The 27,307-nt window shown below is 37.6% G+C and overlaps 1 protein-coding gene across 15 annotated transcripts in view; it reads right to left on the bottom strand.

Moving 5' to 3' along the window:
* Positions 1-27,307, bottom strand: part of WNK1 (WNK lysine deficient protein kinase 1) — a 141,476-nt gene that overhangs the window by 34,110 nt on the left and 80,059 nt on the right. For 10 of the 15 annotated variants that reach the window (XM_047787859.1, XM_047787863.1, XM_047787860.1 and 7 more), the window contains exons 5-10: positions 15,548-15,636; positions 13,388-13,607; positions 12,034-12,367; positions 10,526-10,713; positions 3,873-5,108; positions 1,501-1,584 (exon numbers count right to left, since the gene is read on the bottom strand). In XM_047787859.1, coding sequence (XP_047643815.1) covers positions 1,501-1,584; positions 3,873-5,108; positions 10,526-10,713; positions 12,034-12,367; positions 13,388-13,607; positions 15,548-15,636 — 2,151 coding nt within the window. The remainder of the gene's footprint in view (positions 1-1,500; positions 1,585-3,872; positions 5,109-10,525; positions 10,714-12,033; positions 12,368-13,387; positions 13,608-15,547; positions 15,637-27,307) is intronic. The other 5 variants (XM_047787870.1, XM_047787871.1, XM_047787874.1 and 2 more) reach the window with 1 other exon arrangement.

Below are 27,307 nucleotides of genomic sequence, written 5' to 3'. Positions count from 1 at the left end.
TTGAAAACATACTTCGCAGGGAACTATCAATAAAGTGTTTATTGGGAAGTTTTTATGACACATGTAGTGACTATAAATTTTATTTGAAACAGATAATAAACATTCAATTGTGCTCCCAAAGTGTTATTTCCATGCACACAAATACTGTTAATTAATATCAATGATGAACTATAGATATTTAATTTCAGAAGTACCAGTTTGCTATTGAATACATCAGCACTGTACTAATCCCTTGAGTTCCCTGAAACTTTGGGAACAAACTCCCCAAATCAGAGTTTAAAAAATTTTTTTAAAGTTCCTGAGGTAGTTGTTCTCAGGCTTTCATTCATTTTAGCATAAAATCTGATACCCCCCCCCCCCCACAGATTAGAAATACTTAAGGAGTTCCTGATGTGGCGCAGCGGAAATGAATCCAACTAGGAACCATGAAATTGTGGGTTCGATCCCTGGTCTTGCTCAGTGGCTTAAGGATCCGGCGTTGCTGTGAGCTGTGGTGTAGGTTGCAGGCGCAGCTCAGATCTGGGATAGGCCAGCAGCTGTAGCTTTGATTCAACCCCTATCCTGGGAATCTCCATATGCCACAGGTGTGGCCCTAAAAAGCCAAAAAAAAAAAAGAGAGAGAGAGAGAAATACTTAAAAATGAGTGTAGAATAATAATTTTGTGTGTCAAGCTCAGTAACAGCAAAATGCTCATAAAAAGACAAATCATTGAACATGTAGAAATAAAACTGATATGCTTTGTACTGTTTATCCTTGAACAACATGGGAACATGGATTCACTTAACAAGTGTTTTTTTGTTTGTTTGTTTTAAGGGCCAAACCTGCGGCATATGTAAGTTCCCAGTCTAGGGGTTGAATTGGAGCTGTAGCCGCTGGCCTACGCTATAGCCACAGCCACGTCAGATCTGAGCCGTGTCTGCAACCTATACCACAGCTCATGGCAATGCTGGATTCTTTAACCCACTAAGCAAGGCCAGGGATCGAACCCACATCGTCATGGATACTAGTTGGGTTTCTTACTGCTGGAGCCATGACGGGAACGCCAACACGTGGCTTTTTTCCAGTAAGTATATACTTCAGTACTACATGACCCAAGACTGGCTGAACAAATCCATGGATGTGTAACCATGGATAGAGAGGACGGACTATAAAGTTATACACAGATTTCTGACTCTGTGGAAGGCCTGTACCCCTAGCTCTCTGAGTTGTTCAGGGTCAATCATATTGTCAAACGAGAGTAGAATCATCTGTTTAAGAAGGCACATAAATTATGTCAGTAAAAACGATTCTTCTGAATGTAAATATATGCCTAATCTAGTAGATTGTTCAGAAACACAGTACACAAAAGAGATTTTCTAAAATGTTACTAAACACACAAAATTTAATGTCATCCTCTCAAAAACTTAGCAAGCCATTTACATCAGGAATCTAATGCATGAAAGACGTAAAACTGTTTTGGCTGCTGGTAATCCATAAAATGTAGCAATGAGTTGCTCTTACCTGTTGAGAATGCTGTACAGGTTGGGAGGATGGAATCCCTGTTAAACTACTTGAAGACGGCTGACCCTGGCTCTGCCCCTGTGCCTGAAGGAAAGAAGTGAAAACAAAAAATTAGACAAGCCCAAAGGTATGTTAATAGAGGTCAGGATTTTGCAATAAATATGTGAGCTCCTGAGAGTTTGCTTGAGCAAAATGAAACATTAGCTTGGTCAAGGATTTAGGGAGAGACAGTGGGGCATGTTTTTAAAGAAAAAGATTAGAGAAGGATCATATCATAGAACATACTCTGACTCCATGGAAAAACCACTGTTGGTTAAAACCTAAGCTACCCCACTGCTAAGGCTGTAATTTTTGCCAAAATAGTAAAACTCATAATAAAGTGGTTATTGAAAATAATCAGGAAAAAAGTACTAAGATCATCAACGTAAAAAAAACTATTTGAACTACTATAGAAAAAAGGGTATTTGATAATGCTCTTTTGGTTCCTTTTATTATTTCTTATAGTGCTACAGTGACTTTTGCCAAAAATGTAAAAAAAACCTGTTACCATCATTAACTGCCAGGTACCTAGAGATTCTCAAACAGGGGCAATTTGGGCACCCCACTCCCCTTTCCAGTAACACCTGGAAATATCTGGAGATATTTTTGGTTGTTACAACTGGGGAAGGTAGAGGCCAAGGATTCTGCTAAATGTTCTACAAATGCACCGAACAGCAATCATCTAACCTAAAACATCAATAGCATTGTATTTGAGAAATCCTCACTTAGAAAAGGTTTTAAGTTAAATGAGAAGGTAAGAAGTGAATTCCGGTCTTGATTTTAGGTGAGTAGGAAAACGACAAGGCCCACCTTTGCTGTTTCATTTCAGTTTACAGGGGCTGCTCTGGTGCTTACTTGGATAGGACATCACATTTCACTGCAACTTAACTACTGCAAGCATTCATTCTTTATGCAACTTTTCTGTAAATTAACTACCTAATGTTTGAAATTTCATTTTGGAAGTACATAGGAGAAAGGTTGGCGGTGCACACACATTCACAGTACAGGCTGGCAACCAATGCGTTAATGTGAACATAGCATATGCAATGTGCATGGAGTACAATTTCCAAATTTTTAGATCTTTTTGCTTCTTAGTACTACTCTTAAGTAACTGATACTTCATGTATATCTTTGGGGTAATTTATGCTCTTGATGGAGAAAGAACATAGGAACAAAGTACAAAGGAGAACATGTAATACTTTATGAGTGGGATATTTAAAACACCCAAATGATATCCAGAATATATAATTGCAAAGTCTATCTAACTAACTGCCTAGTCTCCTACATAGATTTTATGGCCTATACATTCGGTAAAATGTATCAAAGGAATACATGACAATTGTTAATACTGACTCCACTTCTTAATTTCTATTATGTCCATCACTTTTGTCTTTATTTCAAGAGAGTACATATGCTTATATACATAAATAACAAAATTTAGCTTTTTTCAGGAAAAATCTAATAACTGAGGATTTCCCTGTGGCACAGGGGCTAAGGATCTGGCATTGTCACTGCAGCAGCTTGGGTCACTGCTGTGGTGTAGGTTCAGTCCCTGGCCCTGGAACTTCCACATGCTGTAGATGCAGCCAAAAATAAATAAATAAACAAAAAACAAGAACTGAGCTATCTAATGTTTTTTACTTTGTTAACATACATCACAAATCTTTAAAACCAAACAAAAAAAATCCACCACCCATACTAGATTTTAATTTAGTTACTGAAAATTAGAATCAGTCAATTTTATGGATTAACATTTTATTTGAACACATAATACAAATTGATTTGTTTGATGCCATTTTAAAAAGGCAACTTCACTTATTAAGATGTTTCCTCTCTTTTAATTTCTGTATATACTCCTAATACTACTTTTAGAAAAAGGATTCTCCACTTCCCATTCTTTTCATTTTACAGGAAAAAAAAATGTTATCTTCTCTTAAAAAACTAGCCACATTCATTTCTAGGAAGAAAGAAATACTTCACATTAGTATGTGTGAAGCATCAATGCTGAGTCAACTTTACAGACATTTACATTTCACTTCTAGTTGAAAACGTTCTACATATGGACAGAAGTCACTGATTTTGACAAGTAACTAAAATTCTAGTTTCTTTTCTTTTCCAATGGTTTGATTATAGGTAAATCAGGCAGGCTTGCTCTCAGATTTTGTTCTTAAATACAAGTAGTTTAAAATAACCCCCCCAACACACACACAAAATGGAGAAATTGTAATAAAATTAAACAATAATCCTCATGAATGGAAAGGAGGGACAGAAAACTTAAATGCAATGGTGCATAGCAGGGTAGTTTAAGAGAACTGTGGAAGTTTTCCTATAACCTGTGGATGGAGTGCAGATCCTCCTGAAGAAAATGATGCAGATAAAATCTGCGGAGAAGTGGTTCCTTGGGGGAAACAGAAGAAAAGTGGGGATTCTTGTATCACTGTCTGAGGCAGATGGATAAAGGGTAATGAGACGTCAGAGCCAAAAGGTGCAGCTGTTCCCCCTGTAGGGGGAGGTGATTGAAAATCACTGGGGTCTGAAGAAGTGATTTGTGAGGAATCACTGGAATATTCTGGGCTTCCTATTGGCCAGCTCTGTCCAGTAGGCTCTACCACAGAAACGGTCAATTCTGGGGGCTGGAAATTATGTTGTTCTTCAGTCACAGGCTGCAGGCGGCCGTGTAATCCAGCTGATTGAGGAGGTGGTTCTTCCTGATTCAAGTCCACGGCAACCTGTCGATTTCGGTAAATACGCTGAGGTAAAACTCCTCCTTCTCCTGAAGAGGAGCTTGGAGTATGAACATGAAACTCAAATACACAATTGCTTCTGCTCTCATTGTTATGAGTTAACACAGCAGGTGCAGAATGAGGAACAAAGACAGGGTGAAATTTCAAACGTGTAGCATCTGTACTGATAGGTGTAGAAATGCTAGAGAGGGGAGATCCTGGACTTAGTCCAGAGTCTAATCGTAAATTCTGAAGATGTCCTACCAGGAAAGCCTGTCCAGATGGAAATTCAAAGACAGAACTCGAAGGAGGGCCCCCTTGCACTGGCTTCTGTTCAGGTATCTGTTTCATAGGACTTGACAGGACTGGAGAGTTGTATGGAATACCCTCAAACTGTTCTGCCATTTGGGTCTGGTAATGTACCCCTGCTACATACACTGCTTCCTGAGGAATAAAGTAGTGAGCTTCTTCTGGAAGTACTAGTCCAGGTCTACAGTCACCATAAACTTGAGTAGGCTCAAACAGAGGTTGGACCTGTATCTCACATGGCTCTCCAGTTACTCTACTGGCTGTAGTACCCAACATAACTACGGCCTCTGGTGTCCAGTTAGTTGGGCAGCCACCAGGTGGAAGAAGATTTTGGCCAACAGTCCTCAGCAGGGGTTGGAAGTGATGAGTTTGGGCTTCCAGGAAGGAGGTGCTCTTACGCCGCTGGGAAATAGCCACCTTCGGTGGACAGGTGGGAGGTGGTGAAAAAGAAACTGGACGTTCATGAATAGTTGGGAAAAATATCTGTGATTCTGGGTATGTTGGGGTCCCCCCACGCGGATGCGCCATGGAGTGAGGCTGTATCAACATGAATAAGACAAGTAATTCATACATTCATATGTGAAATTACATTAGACATGCATAACTGGGTAGCTCTGTGTAACCCTACGAAATGGTTACACCAAATTTATAATTAATAAAGAAATAACAATGCTTTCGGAAATTATGTGCACAGTAAAAAAAAAAAATCCATTAAATACATCCAGGGTCAATAAAATTATTCTGTGGGACTCTTTGCATTAGATAGGAGCTGCTTTTCCACAATTCTCCTCTCTCAAGGGAAATGGAAGGATTTAACTTCCTAAGTGATTATTCTGCTTTTACCCACAATTAATATGTTCACTCATGACTTAATGTAAACTGCATCAGTGGAAACAGAGTTAAGTAAGAATGAGACTGTACCAAGTTTTCCTATTCTGAAGCTTTATTGTTGTGTGCTGTTAGAGGCTCCGGGGTTAATTTCTGATCAACTAATAGTGTGTCTTCTACCTAGAAATCAGAAGAGATTTTTGGTGGATACTAAAAAATGAACAACTTAATGACAGTCAAGTCTCTCCTCTGTCTATCCCAAAACACATGCAGTTAATTTCACTACATGAAATATGTTATGGATGCCAAATCACTGAATGTCCACTTTTCTGATCCTAGTTAAGAGTTTAATATTTCAAATCAGGGGAAAAGGATAGCATAAATAAAAGCCAACTTGATTTAAGAGCACTTTTTGTCAAAGAAGTATTCTAGATTTAAAACTCTAAATTTAGAATTCTACCTTGTCAAATGCACACAGTGCACACTAATAATCCACTTTCATGGACCCTTTTTAAAAAGGGTAAAAAAAAAAAAAAGGTAGATCAGTTTCATTCTTTCAATAGGGAAGAACTTTCTATCAAATTAGCAAAATGGACCTACTATTGTTTCTTTACAACTGCTAAAAGGAGGTTTCCATTTTGAATCAGAATGCTCCATTTTACGCTGTCTTTTCAAAGAGTATCCCAATGCCATAAAACATTAATTATAGTTAATCATTCTCCTAGGTAAAAACCTGAAGATTTGGGCTTTGCTAGGTCAAACGTTAACGTATATTTTCTACCTGGAAAAGCAGCAGCAAAGTCCCACAGTGTTTGTAACAACTTTAAAAGACAGATCTTCTACAGATATTAATGGGGCCAAAGAAAATCACGTGGTACTATCTGTGTATCTAATGCATTCATTAATGTCAAGGTCCCAGTTCATTCAATCTAAGAAAAATATTTCCAGGAAGGAATATTATGTGACCTTCTTCTAGTTTGCTAAAACTAAATCACATCATATTAAATACTTAACAAATTAAAAAGTAACTTTCCCTCTTCAATTATTCTTCAAAGACTGTGGGAAAAAAAGGACTTGAGCAGTGTCATTAGCATGTCTTTGGAATAAAGTGAGGAGAAAATATGTTTGGGTAATGTTTGATAAAGAGAAAACACCTGTTGATTAAGCCAACAAGGAGTTTAAGGAATATACATATTCTTCGCTAACGATATGAAAATGCCAGGAGCTGTATATGATGGAGGATAGGAGAATATAATAAAAGCTAAATTTTATTACACACACGCTGATATGTGTCAAGGATGTTATAGGCATTCACTCTCATTACCTCCTTGCTTTTCTCTCCCTTAAAGCTTTATAACAAAGTTTCCTACAGGAAAAATTGGTATCCTAAAAGCATAATATATTACTAAGTTTAGTTCTTATCTCTACTTAGTTTTTATTAAAATTCTTGATGCCTGGATGTATTCATTGGTAATAAATTTTTATTTTTCAGGAAGTTTATGGTTACATACAGTACTGACAAAGAGGGAAGGCAGGCTGGAGCGTCGGTGCTTGCGCTGAGAGGCAGAGTGCATAGGCAGGACACTCTCCAATGCTTTAGAAAGCTTTTCGGCAAAAGTTTCCTCGGGGGCAGTCCGAAGGAGGGAAGGAGAAAGAGGTGCAGACAGCACTGGTGGTGGGGTGGGAGGAGCACTGGGAGAGATGCGGGACAGAGAGGGAACAGCAGAAAGATGGGGAACACAAACCGACATGCTACGGCCACGACGAGGCTAAACAGAAAACAAACACACACATGAAAAACACAATACTCTGGAAACAAAATAATCAAATGTACAATGGTAACAGGGCATAGCTGACATAAAGAAATGTTCCATCCTCCCCCAACTCCATAAAAACATTTTTTGAGGAGGGACAGAATTTTACAAAGCATACTGGGCAGATTGTAACTATACTCCCTACACTGTTGGTCGCAGACAGGTGTTTTGCTTTGTTTTGTTTTGAATGAGCAGCCACAATAATGATCAAGTACCTTTCTAAAAATTCTGAAATAACATTAATTTCTTAATATTCTGAAATAACATTAATTGTTATGAGTATGAATAAGAATAGCCAACTGACTGAGGCAGCAGAATAGACAGGGAAAATGATGAATATTGGCTTGCAGTTTCTGCAAACTTACTAAGATTAAACAAGAACAAGTTCTAATAGTTTAACACACATTATAAGACGTAAAAGATTTTAAGACTGGATTGCTTTGCAGGATCTATGGAAACCACAGAGAGACATTTTCTCAGTACTATTTTATAAGGCCTTAGACTAGAAAAGTGTCTTATTTATTACACTAGCCTATCTGTATCTGTAAAGCTAAAACGTCATTTCTGACTAGGAAAAGCATTAGCTTTCTAGAGGTAATTCATAACAGATACAAGAAACATTCTGTATTTTTATTGAAGTAGTCACTGAAAAAATATCTGAAATGTGAAAGAATAACTTCAAATTTTTTTTTCCAGGCATATCAGAGGTTCAACTTTGGTTTACAAAGTTTGAAAGTTTGAAGCACCTTAACATAAACATTTTAATATGGCTACAAGGCAGTACATCTAATGCTGCAAGGCTGTCCTGAGCAAGTTTATTTTTTCCTAGATATTGTGAACTGTATAACCAATTATATTTTTTTTTCCTATCCTTGTTTCTCTTTTGTTCTTATTTTTTGTCTTTTGAGGGCCGCACCCGCAGCATATGGAGTTTCCCAGGCTAAGGGTCAAATCAGAGTTTAGCCACTGGCCTACACTACAGCCATAGCAATGCCAGATCTGAGCTGCATCTATGACCTACACCACAGCTCATGGCAATGTGGGATCCTTAACCCACTGAGCAAGGCCAGGAATTGAACCTGCGTACTCATGGACACTAGTGAGATTTGTTGCTGCTGAGCCACGACGGGAACTCCTCTTTTATTTTAAAATTCTATTTATAATTGATACATTATTGTAAGCCACAGTAAATTCTTCCTGGAATGAGAAAGGAATAATTATAAAATTTTTACAAACCCTCAATTTTTTTTTGGGGGGGGGGCCTTTTTAGGGCTGTACTTGCAGCATATGTAAGTTCCCAGGCTAGTGGTCTAATTGGAGCTGTAGCTGCTGGCCTATGCCACAGCCACAGCAATGCCAGATCTGAGCCGCATCTGCGACCTACACCACAGCTCCCGGCAATGCCAGATCATTATCCCACTGAGTGAGACCAGGGATTGAACCCGCAACCTCATGGTTTCTAGTCGGATTCGTTTCCCTGCACAACGATGGGAACTCCCAAATCCTCAATATTTAATAACTCTTCATGATTTCGCCACAGAATACTGTCATTAAAAGGCAAGACTGTAATTTCATTAACAGTCTGTCTTTAGAGCATCAATAAATATAGCTACATTTGTGAATCAAATACTTAATATCTTCATAAACAATCATTCCATTTCCTTCCTAAAAATAAAGAGCTAAAATTTATCGTCCTGTGATAAGGGATAAAGAATAGCTTTAAAAAAAAAAAAAAAAAAAATCTGGAGTTCCCGTCCGTGGTACAGCAGAAACAAATCCAACTAGGAACCATGAGGTTGCAGGTTCGATCCCTGGCCTTGCTCAGTGGGTCAAGGATCTGGCATTGCCATGAGCTGTGGTGTAGGTCATAGACATGACACAGATCTGGTATTGCTGTGGCTGTGGCTGGCAGCTGTAGCTCCAATTAGACCCCTAGCCTGGGAACCTCCACATGCCATGGGTGCAGCTCTAAAAAAAAAAAAAAAGAAAAAGAAAAAAATCTAGCTATGATGATCCAGAAGAAATCATCTAGAACATGAGTAGAAACTCACAAGAAATGCTGACAAATATTTGTTAGAACAGAGAAATATACCTGTACAGTCTGTATAAAGCTCTTCTACCCTACCTACTTATTTTAAGGGTTAGAGAAGTAGACTGTTTGAACACTAGTACATAAAAAGATTTTTTCTGTTACTGTGGCCATTCGTCTTGAGACCTAGCCAATGCAGAACTGAAGAAAGGACTCTGAAACAAGCAAACATCTTTTATTCCAAGCTGTGGGGTGAACAGACCACAACAAGCAGAAGTATTTTCTTACCAGAGAAAGACTGAGTTTCGTTCAATAAAGAATAAGAATTCCACAAATTCAGATTAAAAGCTGAGAAAGAAGGAAAATCTATCTGCCTAGAGAGCTCACTAAACAAGAGCCCTACAGTGACCAGTTTATTCTCAATTCCTTCATGAGGCAGAAAATGCATCTTATTTGCTTCTGAAGACTTTGTGGAGGGTCAGCAAAAGAAAAGGGGTATTAGCTAATGATCTACTTGAACATTCTCTATATGAGAAGCAGGAGTGGCTAATGTAAAAACATAGGTAATAATGTATGAATATGTGTGCATGTAGGTATGTGTACATATGCATAGATATAAAATATTTCAGGAAATAATTTCTGTAAGTTGATTCTGAAAAAAAAATCAGTCATAAAACAGATACCAAATAAAGGGAAAAAGCAGATGAACATATACTGGGGAAGGAACTTGTGTCCAACACAGACTTTAAGGCAAGAACACGCACAGCAACTCATGATTAACTAAACACAAGCGCTAAATTAAATGGTCATACACATAAAGGATTCTTTCACTGCAGAGTACTCACATGCAGCATTCTATAACAGTTTGAAGGTCTTACCTGTTTTCTACACAATAAGACATCTTACAGAAAATACTTAGTAACTCTTTTAATAAGTAACTTTTGAAAAATCCCTGCCCCCCCACCCCTAAGCCATGTATATATATGCCCAGCTACATTCCTTTGTACAGTTTCAACCCTGAAGTGCTAAAGAGAACATTATCTTTAATCGAATTCAGATTAATTTAAATCTTGTAAATAGTTTCTTCGCAATACTAATATATATCCCATTCTGCCTGAACTGCTCCAATTATACTCTATAGTAAACCTACTTCCTTTAGAAATACACCATTTGTACTTTTTAACTTGGAATGCATGCTGTTACTTGTTCAGTAGAAGAGTCTGAACTGAACCCATTACCTAGTGGCTATCATCATTAGCTTCCCCTCTTATGCAGTTACTCACCATACTTGAGGGTGGATAACCCCCATGGGGCTGAGCCTGTGCCTGGACAACAGACGCTGTATGCCCTGGCAGTGTGCAAGTAGAATGTGCCTGCTCATGCTGGGAACCATATGAAACTGTCTGTTGGCTGCTCACTCGAGATTCTGTGAAGACAGAAGATCCCTGACCACTGTCAACCGTCCCGTCAGCTGAAGGAGAAATAAATGGCCAAAAAAACAAGACAGAGAGACATATCACAAAAAGGAGGTTCGCATTTTCTCATGACAAACCCCTGATCTTAGGGTTACATGGTTTTTTCCTTTGCACAGACCTGAACTAAGTAAATAATAAATACTAATTTTACCAAGTAGATTTCTACGTTTAAATGAGGGAATCCATATAGAAAAAAATTTTCTTTAAAAAAAAAAAAATCCTGACCATCACAAAATTTTACCACCTAAAGAACAAGGGGAAATGTTAGTCTGAAGTTTGACACAGCTTCCAAAGTCTTAACTGTGGAAACTATTAAGAAAGTAATTCAATTAATAACTAGCAGTCTCCTTAGTTTCTAATTAATACATTATTTAGCTTTGCTAAAAGAGTGGAACCAGATTAATAGGTTCAACAACAACAACAGAAAAGACAAAAGACAAAAAAAAAAAAAATGGAGTTCCCGTTGTGGCACAGTGGTTAACGAATCCGACTAGGAACCATGAGGTTGCAGGTTCGGTCCCTGCCCTTGCTCAGTGGGTTAACGATCCGGCATTGCCGTGAGCTGTGGTGTAGGTTGCAGACGCAGCTCGGATCCCGAGTTGCTGTGGCTCTGGCGTAGGCCGGTGGCTACAGCTCCGATTCAACCCCTAGCCTGGGAACCTCCATTTGCCGCGGGAGCGGCCCAAGAAATAGCAACAACAACAACAACAGAAAAGACAAAAGACAAAAAAAAAATAGGTTCAATAATAGGTAGCTAAGATAAACTTGTTCACTTTTCATTATTATGAAAAGGGAATTATAGAAAGTAGAGATCTACAAATTAGAAAGTATTGAAATCTGTAAAACTGTTTCATTGTCTTAATCACATCTCCTTACTGCCTCATCCTTCTATTCTATTAGCCATGGACCTAAGAACAGAAAGAAAAGGGTGATGGCAACCATTTCAAACATCTTATTTATACATTGGATTTGTAATTCAAAACCAAGAGGCCAGTACAAAATGATGGCCAAGAAGATAAAAAGTTAATCAGGAGTATCTAGGAGTTCCCGTTGTGGCTCAGCGGAAATGAATCCGATTAGTATACCGAAGGACACAGGTTTGATCCCTGGCCTCACTCAGTAGGTTAAGGATCTGGCATTGCCCTGAGCTGTGGTGAAGGTCGCAGACACGGCTCAGATTCTGCACTGCTGTGGCTGTGGTGTAGGCCAGCAGCTAGAGCTCTGATTTGACCCCTAGCCTGGGAACGTCCATACGCTGTGGGTGCGGCCCTAAAAAGAAAAAAAATTAGGAGTTATCTACTTCTCCAAATACTTACATAACACAGATATACTAGGTTGTTGGTACTGCAGCTGTTGATGCTGATCTGCCTCAGGCTCCTCTGGCTCTACTTGCGTGGAAACGGAGGCTGAAGTGGTAGCGGCAGCAGGTAGGCCTGTGCTGGCAGAAGAGGGCTGCAGGATTCCTGCCTGGGAAGCACTTGACTGTTGCTCCCCCTGCTGTTTCAGACTGCTCTCTTCCTGCTTTCTTTTTTCTTGTTCCTCCCGCACTAGCTGTCGTTGCTCTCGTTTTCTCTTAATTAATGATACTCTATCTTTGATAGCTTTTGCCATGGTCTTGTGATCACCTTCACAGACATACCCAGACTCTACCTACAGTATAAAAGCATACATAAGGAACCAGTAGGAAATCAAAAGAAAACAAACTGAATACAAAACAAAAAAAGGGCACTTTGGGGGAGAAAATAGAGAAGGGGGAAGACAGAACTCTTTTTAAAGACTGGCCATAATGAAACTGTGAAACTGCTGGTCTGCATTATATACTTCCCCACCATTTTTGGAGATACTCATGGGGTGGATGTATCTTCATTAATTATTACAACAAAACAAAAACCAAAAAGCTCATTTTGATTATATTTACTCTATTTCCCACTCTCAGGTAACCATCAATACTAACCTCTGTTGCCTTTACTTCCTTTTACTAGACAACCATTTAACCAGATAAAACAGTTGTGGTAAATATAGAAGGTTAAAAACAAAACAAAAAGCCTCAAACAATGTAAAAAACTAACGATTAAAAAAATAAGTACCTCTTTCACACCAGACCCCCTCTCAAAGGTAACTATTATTAAAATGGTTCTCATAAATTCTAGCAGAGATATGCTATGAGTATCTCTGCAAACCTAAGATTGGTGAAGTGTTTCCTTCTTAGACATACTTCAAAAATTATTCATCAAAGGCTGCCTACTAATAATTGCTCTTGAAAACTCCCTTCGAAATATAAATAACATTTGATCTATTTATAAGATTATCCAGATGACTGATTAAAGGCTAATGTCTAAGTATCTGGAAAACATTACCTATCATTCTAACTAAATAGGCTTATACTAACTAGGAGACAGTCAACCTTACAGACTTTCAAAATTACTTTAGAATGCCTTCTGGTTCTTTCTTTCTATCCATCTGTCTGCTCATCTGTTCATCTATCCCTATACAATCTCTGTTTACACATGTCTCCTAAAATAAAAACAACTTTTGGGGTGACTAAGCAATACAATTCTGTATCAATGGGATATGCCATACATACTGCTTTATAAACTGCTTTTTTGCTCACCAGTATCAATGCATATAAATCTACACCAATTTTTAAATGGCTGATTAGTGCTAATTTACCATTTCTTGAGCAACATCTTCTGGCACATCTCTCTCCAAGTCAAAGGAAAACTCAATAGCTTCATTGTCTTTGTATTTTCCCTTTAATTTCTTAATGTCTTCAATACGTAGCCATAATTTAATGGCTATCTTTTCTCCATCATCTTCTTCTGCTAATTCTACCCGTACTCCTGTTTCCTCCTGGAAGAACGCATGGTTCAAAAGGTCTTTGATAGAATATCTTCCAAAGAGAGGGAAAAGAAAGAAAAGGAAAACAAAATGTCATTAAATTTAAAAAATGCTTTTTAAGTATGGCTGATCACTGTTAAGATGTGGAATAATGAAAAAAGACTGCAAGAAGAAAAACAAGGAGAATTTTGTAACTCATTTCTACATTGCTCCATTTGAACAGTAATTATAGTTTTACTCAAATTATAGAATATCAGAACCTCTTATTTATGAATAATTTATGCCATCAATTTATGAATTGAGCTGAAAGTGATACTTTTAAAATCTAATGATCTAACCTCTTATTAGTTAATAGTGTACTAATAATAGCAAGTAATACATAGAATATCATAGCTTCAAAATACCACATAATCATTTACATAGTGCTTGAAGTTAACAAAAAACCCTCACATATATATATATATGATCTCATCTGATCTTTGACCAACATCCAATGAGATATCATTTCCTGATTATTAGAAAATGGATCCTCAGAGAGACTGACAATCTTGTTCATAGTTGTAAAAGTCACAAATGGTGGAATCAAAACTCGAAAATCTTTTTATTTCTAGTACCTTACCTTCCACTACAGCAACTTTTATTTACTCCAATAAATCCTCTCAATTGCTTATTCAACAACTTGTGGGCTAGGCAAGCAGAAATCTGACTATGGAACAATTTTCTCTAGACAAATAGTCTCAAAATACCTGTAATCTAGTAAACTGTTCCATCCAGAAATGAAACAAGAGTAACATGTTCTAAGACTGGAAACAAATATTCCTTTATTTATAGTTTTAAAAAAAGCCCTTAAAGAGATTAAGGGCTCTCCTTTTCAATCAGTGTATATAAAAATAGAAACCCAAACTAAATTTCTACTAAAAAGCCTTAAAGATCATCATGTTAAGGTCTTCCAAATAACAAAGTTAGGAAAAGAATATGAGATTGGAGAAGGGAAGATAGGGAATTCTTTAATTTGGTTGATATACCTAATCACCTGCATACTTTAGGAGGTAGATTACGCTCAATTTACAATTTATATCTGTACTGGCTGCTCTACTCTTTCTTCCTTAGAGGGTAAAGAGGGGGATGGTGAAGGCAGATTATTTTTCAAAAACAGCCACTGGACATCTGCCATGCCTGATGGGTAATGAATCAGCTTTATGGCAGATCACATACTTGCCAGTCCTCTGAGAAAAGCCCTCTGTTAGCATAAATGACTAAGCCAGATCTCCTCCCAAGCTCTGGGTGAAGCAGTCTCTTTTTAACTCAAAGGACTTCTGATGTTTCTCTCTTCTTCAATTCTAGCATAATAACAGCAAATCAGGAACTATATAGCTGAGTTGATGTTAAAGAGCCAAATTATATATATATATTTTTTCTTTTTATGGCTGCACCTGTGACACATGTAAGTTCCTAAGCTAGGGGTCGAATCTGAGCTGCATTTGCAACCTATGCTGCAGCTTGCAGCAATACAGGCTCCTTAACCCACTGAGCGAGGGCAGGGATTGAACCCACATCTTCACAGGGACAATGTCAGGGCCTTAACCCACTGAGCCACAATGGGAACTCCAAAAAGCTAATATTTTATTGTTTTATCTTTTAGAATTCAATGGATAAAAGAGTAAGGAACAGATTAGCTGTATTAGAGACAGAACCCTACTCAGTTTTATAAATTATGCTGATGCTTTAAGCAGTTCTTATTAAAAGCAGCAGCTATGTTTGAGGGGTATCGGATTTACTTAAGCTCTGTCAAACCACATTTTTACATTTTAGTATATCAAACCTAAATATTACCTTCAATGGACAGAGCTATACTTTTAAAGATATTGCATGACATAAACAGAGAAACTAGCAGGAAGTATAAATACACCTTAGACCGAATGTTCTATTCAGAGAAGATTACAATTCCAAATTTTTATTTAAGCAATACCCAGGTCAAAAGAGGCAACTCACCTTTCATCTTTGTTTTGCCGTATGCATCCCTCAATAATTTCCTTCACTTCAGGAATTGCTACTTTGTCAAAACTGGCTGGCTTCACACCCTGAAGATCATAAAATTAGTCACCGAAACACATTAATGAAGGTAAGGACTTTCAACTTTAAATTTTACTTGCTTCTTAAGGTTCTACTAGATTGCCTTTTTTTTTTTTTTTTTTTTTAGGGCAGTTCCCAGGCTAGGGGTCGAATAGGAGCTGCTGCGGCTACTGGCCTACACCACAGCCACAGCAACTTGGTATTCGAGCCACATCTGTGACCCACAGCACAGCTCATGGCAACACCAGACACTTAACCCACTGAGCAAGACCAGGGATTGAACCTACATCCTCATGGATACTAGTCGGGTTCATTACTGCTGAGCCACGACAGAAATTCCAACAGTCTCTCTCTTTTTTTGGTAGATTGCCTTCTTATCATCCTGGCTTTTTTTTGCCTGCAGGACTGGTCCATGCAGGATCAGTACAGGGTAGAGGCAATTTAGCCCCTACAAGATAACAACAGGGAATGGTTAGATAGTAGAGTCGCTTAATTCCATGGCCTCGATACGGATAGAGAAAAATTTAGGCTATTATTAACATCTTTAGCTGTGTTTCAGGTAAAGCAAGTTATTGGCTAAAAAGAAGTTAGCCAATGTTCTAACTGGTTAGATCTTCTATTCAACTTCATTTCCTAACACATTAATCAATACAACATTTAACAATTTTGAACAGTGTACCCATGTGTGCACATGAATTCACATGCTTGGTTTGGCAGGTATTCTATTATTATAGTACTCTTTAACAAACTCAGCAAGTATAGAAGGAGTGAAGAATTTCGATTGGTTTGGTACGATAACTGAAGAGCAAATTGTCTTGAACATATGAAACAAAATGAAAGGTGATATATCAGACCCGTATGATACTAAAGCTTTCTAATTAATTTCAGAAGAAAATTCAATATCACTATTATATGTAATACTAAATAGCATCACTGTCATCTTCACAGAGTATAAATTCCTCTCAAATAAAATTTCAGCAGTGTGTGGAAAATATATATGAGCAAGAGGTGGTGTGGAGAAAAACAGCTCATTATCTATTCTCACCTCATCTAAGTAACCATATGGGTTGAGCTGTAGTAGCTATATGGATATACTGTCCAAGTGGCAATGTAAGTCCATAATCATATAACACACAGGAAGTATGATACAGGGGGGAACTAGAAAAGTTAGGATATATATAAAATTCTAATCAGCTACTATCTCAGTGACAATACATATTAAAATAAGATAAATCATAGAAATGTGTGCATTGACTCACAGACTGAAATGAAATACTTCAAACAGTTAGCTCTAAAGTCTAAAGTTGTGATGGGATAAGTTATCAGTTACTCACTGCATTATTCAAAAGTCTGGATTTGGAGGATTCTACCTCCAGGGCTAACTTTTCACAGCAAGGAACTGTGTAATGGTAACTTTAAGCCTGTCTCTAAAATGAAAAATCCATGTATTTAAAAGGCTGGTTTCTGAGGAATGACTATGAAGATCATTATTTGCATTTTCCTTGGTCTTCTCATTTTTCAAGTCCAGCTAAGTTTTTCAACTGGTCTCTGTCTTCAAATAATCATTCTAATGAAAATAAGAAAATAATGGTGCCAAAGTAAAACGCTGCTTTAATTGAGCAAGCCAGGATAGCCTTTCAAACTAGGGCTAAAGAAAACAAGATCCGTTTTAAGAAAGAAAAGAAGAAAAAGGATCATGCTCACTGTAAGTTCTCTGGTAATAGAAACACTGGGGATTTTGTTTTTATTATTTCTTTCTTTTTCTTTTTAGGGCTATACCTGCAGATATTGAAGTTCCCAGGCTAGGGGTCAAATCGGAGCTGCAGCTTGCAGCGACGCTGGATCCTTAACCCACAGAACGACGCCAGGGATCAAACCTGAATCTTCATGGATACTAGTGGGTTCTTGAAAACCCCGTTAAGCCTCAGCGGGAACTCCTATTTTCTTTTTTTTTTTTCCCCCTGCTTTTTAGGGCAGCACCCTTGGCTTATGGAGGTTCCCAGGCTAGAGGTCTAATGGGAGCAACAGCTGCCAGCCTACACCACAGCTACAGCAACGCAGGATCCGAGCTGTGTCTGCAACCTCCACCACAGCTCAAGGCAATGCCGGATCCTTAACCCACTGAGTGAGGCCAGGGATCAAACTGGCAACCTCATAGTTCCTAGTCAGATTTGTTTCCACTGCGCCACGACAGCAACTATGGAACTCCTATTTTTAGTTTTTTACAATAAGCATTTAAAGGTACATAAAAGCAATTTTTAAGATGCTATTTATTAAAATAATGGGAAGAACAATCTAAAATAATGTGTATTAAGTCTGTAGAACATTCACTATTGGCAGAAGACTATCTGAAAGATTGTTCTTTGGTAAAATTGGACATTAATACATAGTTGGCCTTTGCATATTCCAAATGTTACAGGAAAGTGGTTAAAGTGGATATAGAATATGGTTAGAAAAAAATGTTCCTATTTCTATAAACATATATTTTGGTGGAATATAGTTTGGCCTCCTGCAATAAAACTCTACATATTAAGTTAATAAATCACACATGTACTGATTATATTAAAAGACTCCAGCTCTGAGCTTCAGATTCGCTATCTAGTAAATGGGGATAATATCTGTCTGTCTCTATTCATGGGAATTAGAATCAAATGTAATATCCAGGTTGAAAGTTCTCTGAATTATTAACTTTGATAACCTAAGGCCACTTGTGACTTCAAAGGCAATTACCAAAGACAATAAAGCTTAGAGTTAAAAGGAAGTGAAGAATTCTCTTGGAAAAATAATCACCAAGATCCACAGTGGACCTGCTTTCATCCTTGGTTATTCTTAAAAAATAAACAATCCTCTTGTTAATCCTATCCACGCAGACATATATATTCCTGGCTTTACAAACAGGAATTCCTATCTGCAAGTAGAAATACAAGTTGAACAAATGAGACATAAAGTCATAATAGTAAAACCAGCTACTATGCATCATAAAATACCTTGATTCTACTAGGTTAAGCTGCTTTCTCAATGTATTTGATAGATAGAATATTGATTTGATAGAATATTCCTTACCAATGCTATACAACATATTCAGATGCCACCGCTGCCTTGAAAAATGTTGCAGGAACCAAGACAGTCAATAAAGAAGAGACATCTTACCAGTCCAGCAGCTGGTATTAAAATATTACCCACTTAGATAATGACAAAGAAGAAATTTCAGCAACTATCAAGAAGCCAGGATTATCAAAACATCTAACGGTGGTGCTCTGAACCATTTGAGAAGAAACGAGAGTATATGGAGACTGTATATTAGAAATGACACACAGGCAAAGGTAAAAATTCGTATGAAACCTCACTGACCCTGAAAGTGACCTACAGAAAAGTCATCTGGGACACATGATGGAAAGCTGCTTAAAATAAACAAACAGGTTTTGATATATATATATAACCTATAACCATAGGCTTCTTTTTCTTAAGAAATAAGAGAACTATCTTTTTTTATAACTGGTAATTCTTTTAAATTAGAAGGAGTTGGTTTAAAGATTATTCTAAAACATGATTTTAAGCACCAGACAGAATAAAATAATAAAGTTCTAAATGACAATATTTCATCTTTTTCCTTTTATTCCATGTATTTCAACAAAGATAATCAACTCAGAGTCTAAAACTCCTCCAAATGTCACCTTTTTCCTATACTCCCCTGATTTAGCCACAAAGTCCTATTCTAGTCCCATTCTGACCAGCAGAAGCCAAGTTTTAGTCACCTGTTCTGAATGAGGTTCAAAAATACTAAACAGAAAAGAGTGCTAAGGTAGATAAATTGGGCCAATGTATTACATATAAGAGAAATTAAGCTTACTGCTGTAATTAATTCACAGAATCTCTCTCTAGGCAGTAGTGTCATAGTATGTTTTTTAATATGAAACAGTAGTATGTTTTCCCCGCATTAAAATATGTCTTGAACAGCTAATATAAATCCATTTAAGATACTTTTGAAGTTACATAAATTATATATTCAAAATTTTTTAAAAAGGTGACTTTTGTGTAATCTCAAATGGAGTACAACAAAAACCCCGCCCAATCCAACAACTGTGATTCTCCAAGGGCACATTAAAAGTTGATAAAAATGTTTATAAAATATGTTGCTTTACTTAAACTAAGAAAACCCCCAAACACATACATGCATTTTATAAACTGAGTTTTTCTGTCAATTCTATGTATTTACAGTTTGCCAACTAATCTGCTGGAAAAATAAAAGTGAGTCATAATACAGTCTCCAGTTCAATCTTCTAAAACTTAAAAACTGCCATGTCAGTACTTGCTTCTCAAAAGCTTAAGTTTCAAATGTGTTAGGGTAACATTTATTTTTTTCATAAAAGTAAAACTTTTCCTAACCAATTCAGAATTGAAAGAAATCTCCCTCCTCACACAAAATGCCGTTTAAGTTAACTAAACTACAAAACTAAAGTTTTTTAAAAAACATCCTGAAGTAACAATCTCAATTCTTTAACTGAAACTTTCCACACGTATCATCAAATGGCTACAACCCAGCTTTTGTATATATTTGAAACTCTTACCCACCTCATTTACACAATCCTTTTGAGGGCAGCAACAGCAATGAGAATTTACGATGACAAACACTGAGCAAAAATCTTTCTTTGTAAAATCCATTAGAAAAGGCAAAATAGACTTGTTAGAGTTAGAGGAAAATGAGGGGGGAAATGGAAAAGATGTAAATTAACAGAGTAAATCAGCCCACAGCATAAGCAAGGCAGACATCAAAATGAGGCTCAAGTTTAGTTTCTTGCTTAACAATAGCCATGCTTCCCCAACTCTCACACATGAGTATGCTCTGCTCAGCCAACAATCTACTTATTCTAGATCAGCCCTTTAAACAAAACTACATGCTGAACAGCAGGGAAACTTATTCTGCTACTATTCCTCTTGCTTCTCCTCCAACAGCAACAGATCTCTAGACAAGCAAAATAAGATTTTTATTTGCTCAAAGCTCCACCCATTACGTCCACAGGTTTTGCCTCCTTGACATCAAAACCCACACTAGAAATCTATTTATCTAAACATGCCCTTCCCCTCAATCATATTGAAACTAGGTTTTAAAAGAAAATGAGGATTGAATCCAATGACCAAAATGTAAACTCAGAATATACAGCCAAAAGAACATTGGACAGGGAAATCCCAATACTGGGGTTGAGTTCCCAGTTCAACCTCTCATATATTTAAGACTGTGACCTGGGCCATATTCCTTAAACTCCCTTGAAAACTGAGCATAGTAGTTCCTCTGTTTACCTAATTGAAAAAGTGGTGACAATAACATAAACTGCCTTATCACTCTCTCATGGTATTAAAAAATTAAATAGCTGTGAATTAGTACATAGAAGTGAGGAGAATGTATTCTTATCCTTTACCCCTTAATATTAAAAGCCTCAATATGTACATCTACCTAAAGATATTTCCATTTGTCAGGATGATCTCACAGACCCAAGTAACTACTCCTTTGACTTTAATTTTATTTATTTATTTATTTATTTATTTTTTGCTTTTTAGGGTCACACCTACAGCATATGGAAATGACCGGGCTAGGGGTCAATCACAGCTGCTGCTGCCAGCCTATGCAACAGCCACAGCAACGCAGGATCCAAGCTGAGTCTAATCTACACCACAGCTCACGGCAATACTGGTCCTTAATCCACCGAGCGAGGCCAGGGATCAAACCCCTGTCTTCATGGATACTAGCTGGTTCATTACCACTGAGCTACAACAGAACTCTACTACTACTTTGATTTTAATGATTAAAGAAAGGTTTTTCTTCATGGCATTAACAAAGATGGTAGAAAAAGCACTGATCATTGCATTGTTATAATGGATAACATAACAAAATGCTATCCCTTGTAATCTGGTAAGCCTGAATCTCCATCAAGACAACAATGGTTACTGGAGTTCCCTGTGGCGCAGCGAGTTAAAGACCCAGTGTTATCACTGTAGTGGCTCAGGTTGCTGCTGTGACATGAGTTCGATCCCTGGCCTAGGAACTTCCATGTGCCACAGGAATGACCAAAAAAAAAAGACAGTGGGTACTGAGGCTTAAATTACTCAGTAACAGAAGCATAAGAGCTTGAAAGTTATCTGGTAGGAATACTTCTACTCTAAAGGCTAGAAATGACTATTGCTTCTAACAAGCTATTTCAAAGCAGTTGCCACTGATCTCCTGTTCAACACAATTCATCACAATTAAGTAGGTAGTCTAGGATGCTAGATAATGGTCAGATATACAGCAATGTAGTCTAGCATTTAACTGTCATTAATTTTTTTCTTTTTACACCTATACCTGCAGCACATGGAAGTTCTAGGGCCAGGGTGGAATTGGAACTCCAGCTGCAGCCTACGCCTCAGCCACGGCAACACTGGATCTGAGCCACATCTGTGACCTATACTACAGCTTGTGGCAATGCCAGATCCTTAACCCACTGAGTGAGGTAAGGGATGAAACCCACATCCTCACAGAAACAACACTGGGTCCTTAACCTGCTGGGCCACGATAGGAACTCTGGTCTAGCATTACCTTTAATTTAAGTGTTCCAAGCCTGCTTAGGACCATGCTTGGCTAGACGAAAACAAAAGAGCTAGAAAACAGGTATCATGTTCCCTGTTTCACAGGTTTATCAGACATAAATGTATGAGTAGATTTTTACAACAAACAAAACAAAAAATGAGGTAGTTTGGTTTTTTTTTTTTGGACAAAGGCATAATGTTGGCCAAAAAATGCTTAAATATATAAAGACCAGCCTTTTCTATATATCGAAAGTCTTCAGAGTTCCCGTTGTGGCTCAGTGGGTTAAGAACCCGACAGTATCCAAGTGGTTGCAGGTTCAATCCCTGGCCTTGCTCAGTGGGCTAAGGATATGGCGTTAGCTGCAAGCTGTGGTGTAGGTTGTAGATGTGGCTTGGATCTGGCGTTGCTGTGGCTGTGGGTAGGCTGGCAGCTGTAGCTCCAATTCGACCCCTAGTCTAGGGAACTTCCATATGCCACAGGTAGAGTCCTAAAAAGAAAAGTTTTCAATATGTACAGTAAAATATCATTCGCACACACTTAACAATTTACATGTCTACACTCTATTTTTTCCTTCTTTTCAAGTTGGCCTTTTTCTGGATTTCCCCCATTTTGTTCAATGGTATCGTTATTTTCATGATCCAGAATAGAAACCTTAGTCATTCTTTGATGCTTCTTCTCCCACAATACTTAGGTACTATTATTCTCTGTGAACTCTTTAAACTAAGAGAAATGTTTAAAACAGCTGATAAATAGTTCTGCTGCTAGTATCACTACTGCTTCTCCAATGGCCAAAGATCTCATCAGACAAAATGAGATTTTTACTGGCTTCTTTACTATCTCTCAAAATCACGCCTCTTCTGCATAACAACTATGAACACCAAAGTCAAGATTATCAACATCTTACCTCTTTAAGCCCAGACCCATTTAAGATGGGCCTCACAATTTCTATTCTCTCCATTTTGTATTTTACACCGTGGCCAGCTCAATAATCTAGCTTCATCTAATCATCTGACATTTAATCATTTCCAATCATCCAACATCATTTAACTCACATTACACTACTCAAATATGGTTAACAGTTCTCCACATCTACAAGATGGCCATAGGACCACATGTCTAGAAAGAATCTGAGTTAGAGTCCCTACTTGTTCAAATGAGGCAACTGAAGGGCAAAGAGATTAACACAATGTCAAAGTTAGAATTAATTCACTAATTCAACTGGCATCTATGAATTGTTATATCTAGTCTAAGATGTATCAGACACCTAGTAGATACACTGCATTTTCTTTAGCATCTAGAATAAAACGGAGTCTATACTCTGGGTCTAGGTAAGGGCCTAGTCAATGGTAAAGCAAAAACTAGAATCCAGATTCAACAATGTCTAGTTCAATGTTACTTCTAGCCCAAGTTAAGGTGCTTTTAATTTCCTTAATATGGTGTGAAGAGCCCTCACAATCCAACTTCTACCTAACCTACTTCTCTACTCCTATTTTCCCCAAATAAATCCAGTCCAACTGGTTACTTTTTCTATGAATACTTAACACACATTTTAATACCTTTTCTAAAGCCCCATTTTTAGTTGAGTCCCACACTTCTTTCAAGGTACACCTCAAATCATATATAATGAGCATGGAGAAATTACAAAGTATCTGTATGAATCTTCTGACATATAAATTATTCACAAGATACCAGCAAACTCTACCATAATGTAAATATAGTGGAAATCATCTTTCTATATCTTATCAGTTTTTATTCTGTAGTCTAACACTCTGAATTATAAATCAACATTCAGTTCGGATAAGTGAAACTAGCTTTTCTGAGAAATTCTGAAATTAGGATTTCACAATTCTTCTTCATCACCTGAAACATTGGGAATGATGCTCAGAACTATTTGGTTTAAGATTAGTAGTCTGATTAAGAACCTTTAATACTAATCAAATCACAGTGGAGTAAGAGAATGATTTTGAAAATTATGCAAAATGTTCCTCCTAAGATACACCCTATGATTCACAAAGATTTCTCTTGCATGTATAATGTAAACTTATTGGATATAAATAAGATAAAATTTATAAAGGAATCAATTTCAGCTAATTCCAGTGCATTTAGATCTCTGAGATATCAAAAAATTCCAGCTGCTGAAGGAAAAAATACAAATTTTTCCTCAACTTTTCAGACCCTATCTAATAGGGAATCAGTTTCACTCATTTCTGTAAAAAAGTAGGGTAAATTGCAATCTGTTATATAAAAACCAAAAGGAATTTCACCCCAACTGCTTTAATTCTGTTTTTCCCAGACAGAATGTTCAAACCTTGCAATCCAAAGGCTAATGGAATCACTGACAAAGTCAAATTACACAAACAAAGCAATTAAAAAACTCCATTATTTCTAACTTGGTTGTTATGAGGCTGGATTCAGCCAGATTCTTACTGGTATGAACCATTAGTTTACAGGAATTTGAACATACCTTATGATCCCATTGGAAAACAAGCCTCTTCAAACTCCCTACAAAATCCAACTAGCTCTATCCAAGGAAATTAGTTTACCTCATGATTCTCCAAGGCTCATTACTCCCTAGATACATGAAGCTTGTATACTGCTCCAAGCTCAAATGCACTATCTTCCATATAAAAACAAAAAAACAAAAAAGCAAAACTAATGCCACTGCTTACTGTAGTTTCTATTCTTTCACTAGCAGACAAAAAGTACTACTCTTACTTGGATCTTTGCATTATCAATGGCAGAAAATTTCAAGATAACTTGTTTTTCTCCTTTAAACAGTGTTCATGAACCCTTTACAGGGGCTCCAACCTGTGGTATCAAGTCTTACATACCCTAAATTTTTACTTACATACCCTAAATTTTTAACCCTCAGATTTTTACCCTAAATTTTTAACCCTCAGATTTTTGTCCCCTTGAGCTCTAGGAAAGGCAGTTAAAAAAAAAAAAAAAGGAAAAACTTTTTTTTTTTGGTCTTTTTTTGCTATTTCTTGGGCTGCTCCCGCGGCATATGGAGGTTCCCAGGCTAGGGGTCGAATTGGAGCTGTAGCCACCGGCCTACGCCGGAGCAGCAACGTAGGATCCGAGCCGCGTCTGCGACCTACACCACAGCTCACAGCAACACCGGATCCTTAACCCACTGAGCAAGGGCAGGGATCGAACCTGCAACCTCATGGTTCCTAGTCGGATTCGTTAACCACTGCACCACAATAGGGACTCCAGGAAAAACTTTTAAGGTGTGTATTAGTGTCATGTTAGAGATGCTTGATTTCTGATCCTACCATTGTTATTTCTTCTTCATGTCTTTGGACAAAATGGTTAGCCTCTGATCTAATTTTTTTTTATTTTAGGGTCACATCTGCGGCATATGGACGTTCCCAGGCTAGGGATGGAATCAGAGCTATAGCTGCCGGCCCACACCACAGCCACAGCAACGCCAGATCTGAGCACAGTCTGCAACCCACACCACAGTGCACTGCCAACGCCAGATCCCTGATTCACTGATCGAGGCCAGGGATTGGAACCTGCATCCTCTGATACTAGTTGGATTCATTTCTGTTGCCCCACAACAGGAATTCCTGAATATAATTTCTTACCTGTGAAATGAATCTAATATCTACTTACCAGAATACAAAAGATTAGAATAAGATAGTATATGTAAAGCACTTGGCAAGGTGATTGGCAGGAAGCAAGATTATAAATAAATGCTAACTCGTTTGTGCTCATTTAAAACCTGGCTTCACTTCAAGCTCAATTAAAACCATTTTAATCACTGCTGTCTTCCATATGTCACTAAATAAAAAATAAAACAAGAGGCAACTTATTTCACTACTAAGCTACCATAGGGATGTTAATGATAATAATGGCAATATACACTGACTACAGAGTTCCTTAGGTACTTTTCTCATTTAATCCTCCTAGCAGTTTAGACTCAAGAGAAGTTAGTAAACTTGCCTAAGGTATCACTGCTAGAAAATTATATCAGTGAGATCTGACCTCAAAAGCAGACCCAACTCCAAAGCTCATTTTCTCCATAAGCAACATAAAATTGCGTTTCACTCCCTATAGTTCTGTATTCATTTCATAAATACTGACCGAGTGCCTATTCCCTGCCAGTCTTTAACCACTAGGAATACAGCCAAGAGTAAGTCAAATAAACCCCCCCCCCCATGCACAGAATTTATATTCTTTTTTTTTTTTTTTTTTTTTGATTTCTTGGGCCGCTTCTGCGGCATATGGAGGTTCCCAGGCTAGGGGTCAAATCGGAGCTGTAGCCACCGGCCTACGCCAGAGCCACAGCAACGCGGGATCCGAGCCACGTCTGCAACCTACACCACAGCTCACAGCAACGCCAGATCCTTAACCCACTGAGCGAGGCCAGGGATCGAACCCGCAACCTCGTGGTTCCTAGTCGGATTCACTAACCACTGCGCCATGACGGGAACTCCATTTTTTTTTTTTTTTTTTTAAAAACACCTAAGACTATTTTAGATAAAGGGGCAGGGAAAGCCTTTCTGAGCAAACAACACTTAAAGTAGAGACATGAATGAAATGCATGTACAGCACGATGACACAAAACAGTTTATTATCAGTGCACCATAGAATGTAATTATACATGTACCCTTTCATACTGGCACTTACACAGGTTTAAATGCCCTAGGTCACAAACTGACACTGTAACAATTATGTTCTCAGTGTAGCATTTTGGCATGACCAGGGGATTTGGAATCAGAACAATAGAATAACAAATAACTGTTACTTTCTAGATATGTAATCATGGGCTAGCCATCTGGAGTTTCAGACTATTTATTTATAAACTGTTGATAACAGAACTAGTAAACCATACCCTACCAAAGTTCTCCGCAGAATTAAATTACATAATATATACAAAGTGTTTAATTTAGTGTCTGACAAACAGGATATATATTTGTTAAATTTTACAGTGCTGCCACCTGCTATTTATATGGCAGTTGTACCCGTGTAGGGTCAGACAGGGAACAGTGGACCTACAGAGGGAAGGGAAAAAAAGAAAAAAAACCTGTTCTTGAGAGACTCAGTTCTAATGGGGGACACTGGTTAACATCAATATAATTATTAAGGTATATTGATAAAACAGAGGT

This window comes from Phacochoerus africanus, chromosome 7 (assembly GCF_016906955.1).
Source record: "Phacochoerus africanus isolate WHEZ1 chromosome 7, ROS_Pafr_v1, whole genome shotgun sequence".
NCBI lineage: Eukaryota > Metazoa > Chordata > Mammalia > Artiodactyla > Suidae > Phacochoerus > Phacochoerus africanus.
This window is presented reverse-complemented; position numbering and strand designations above follow the sequence as displayed.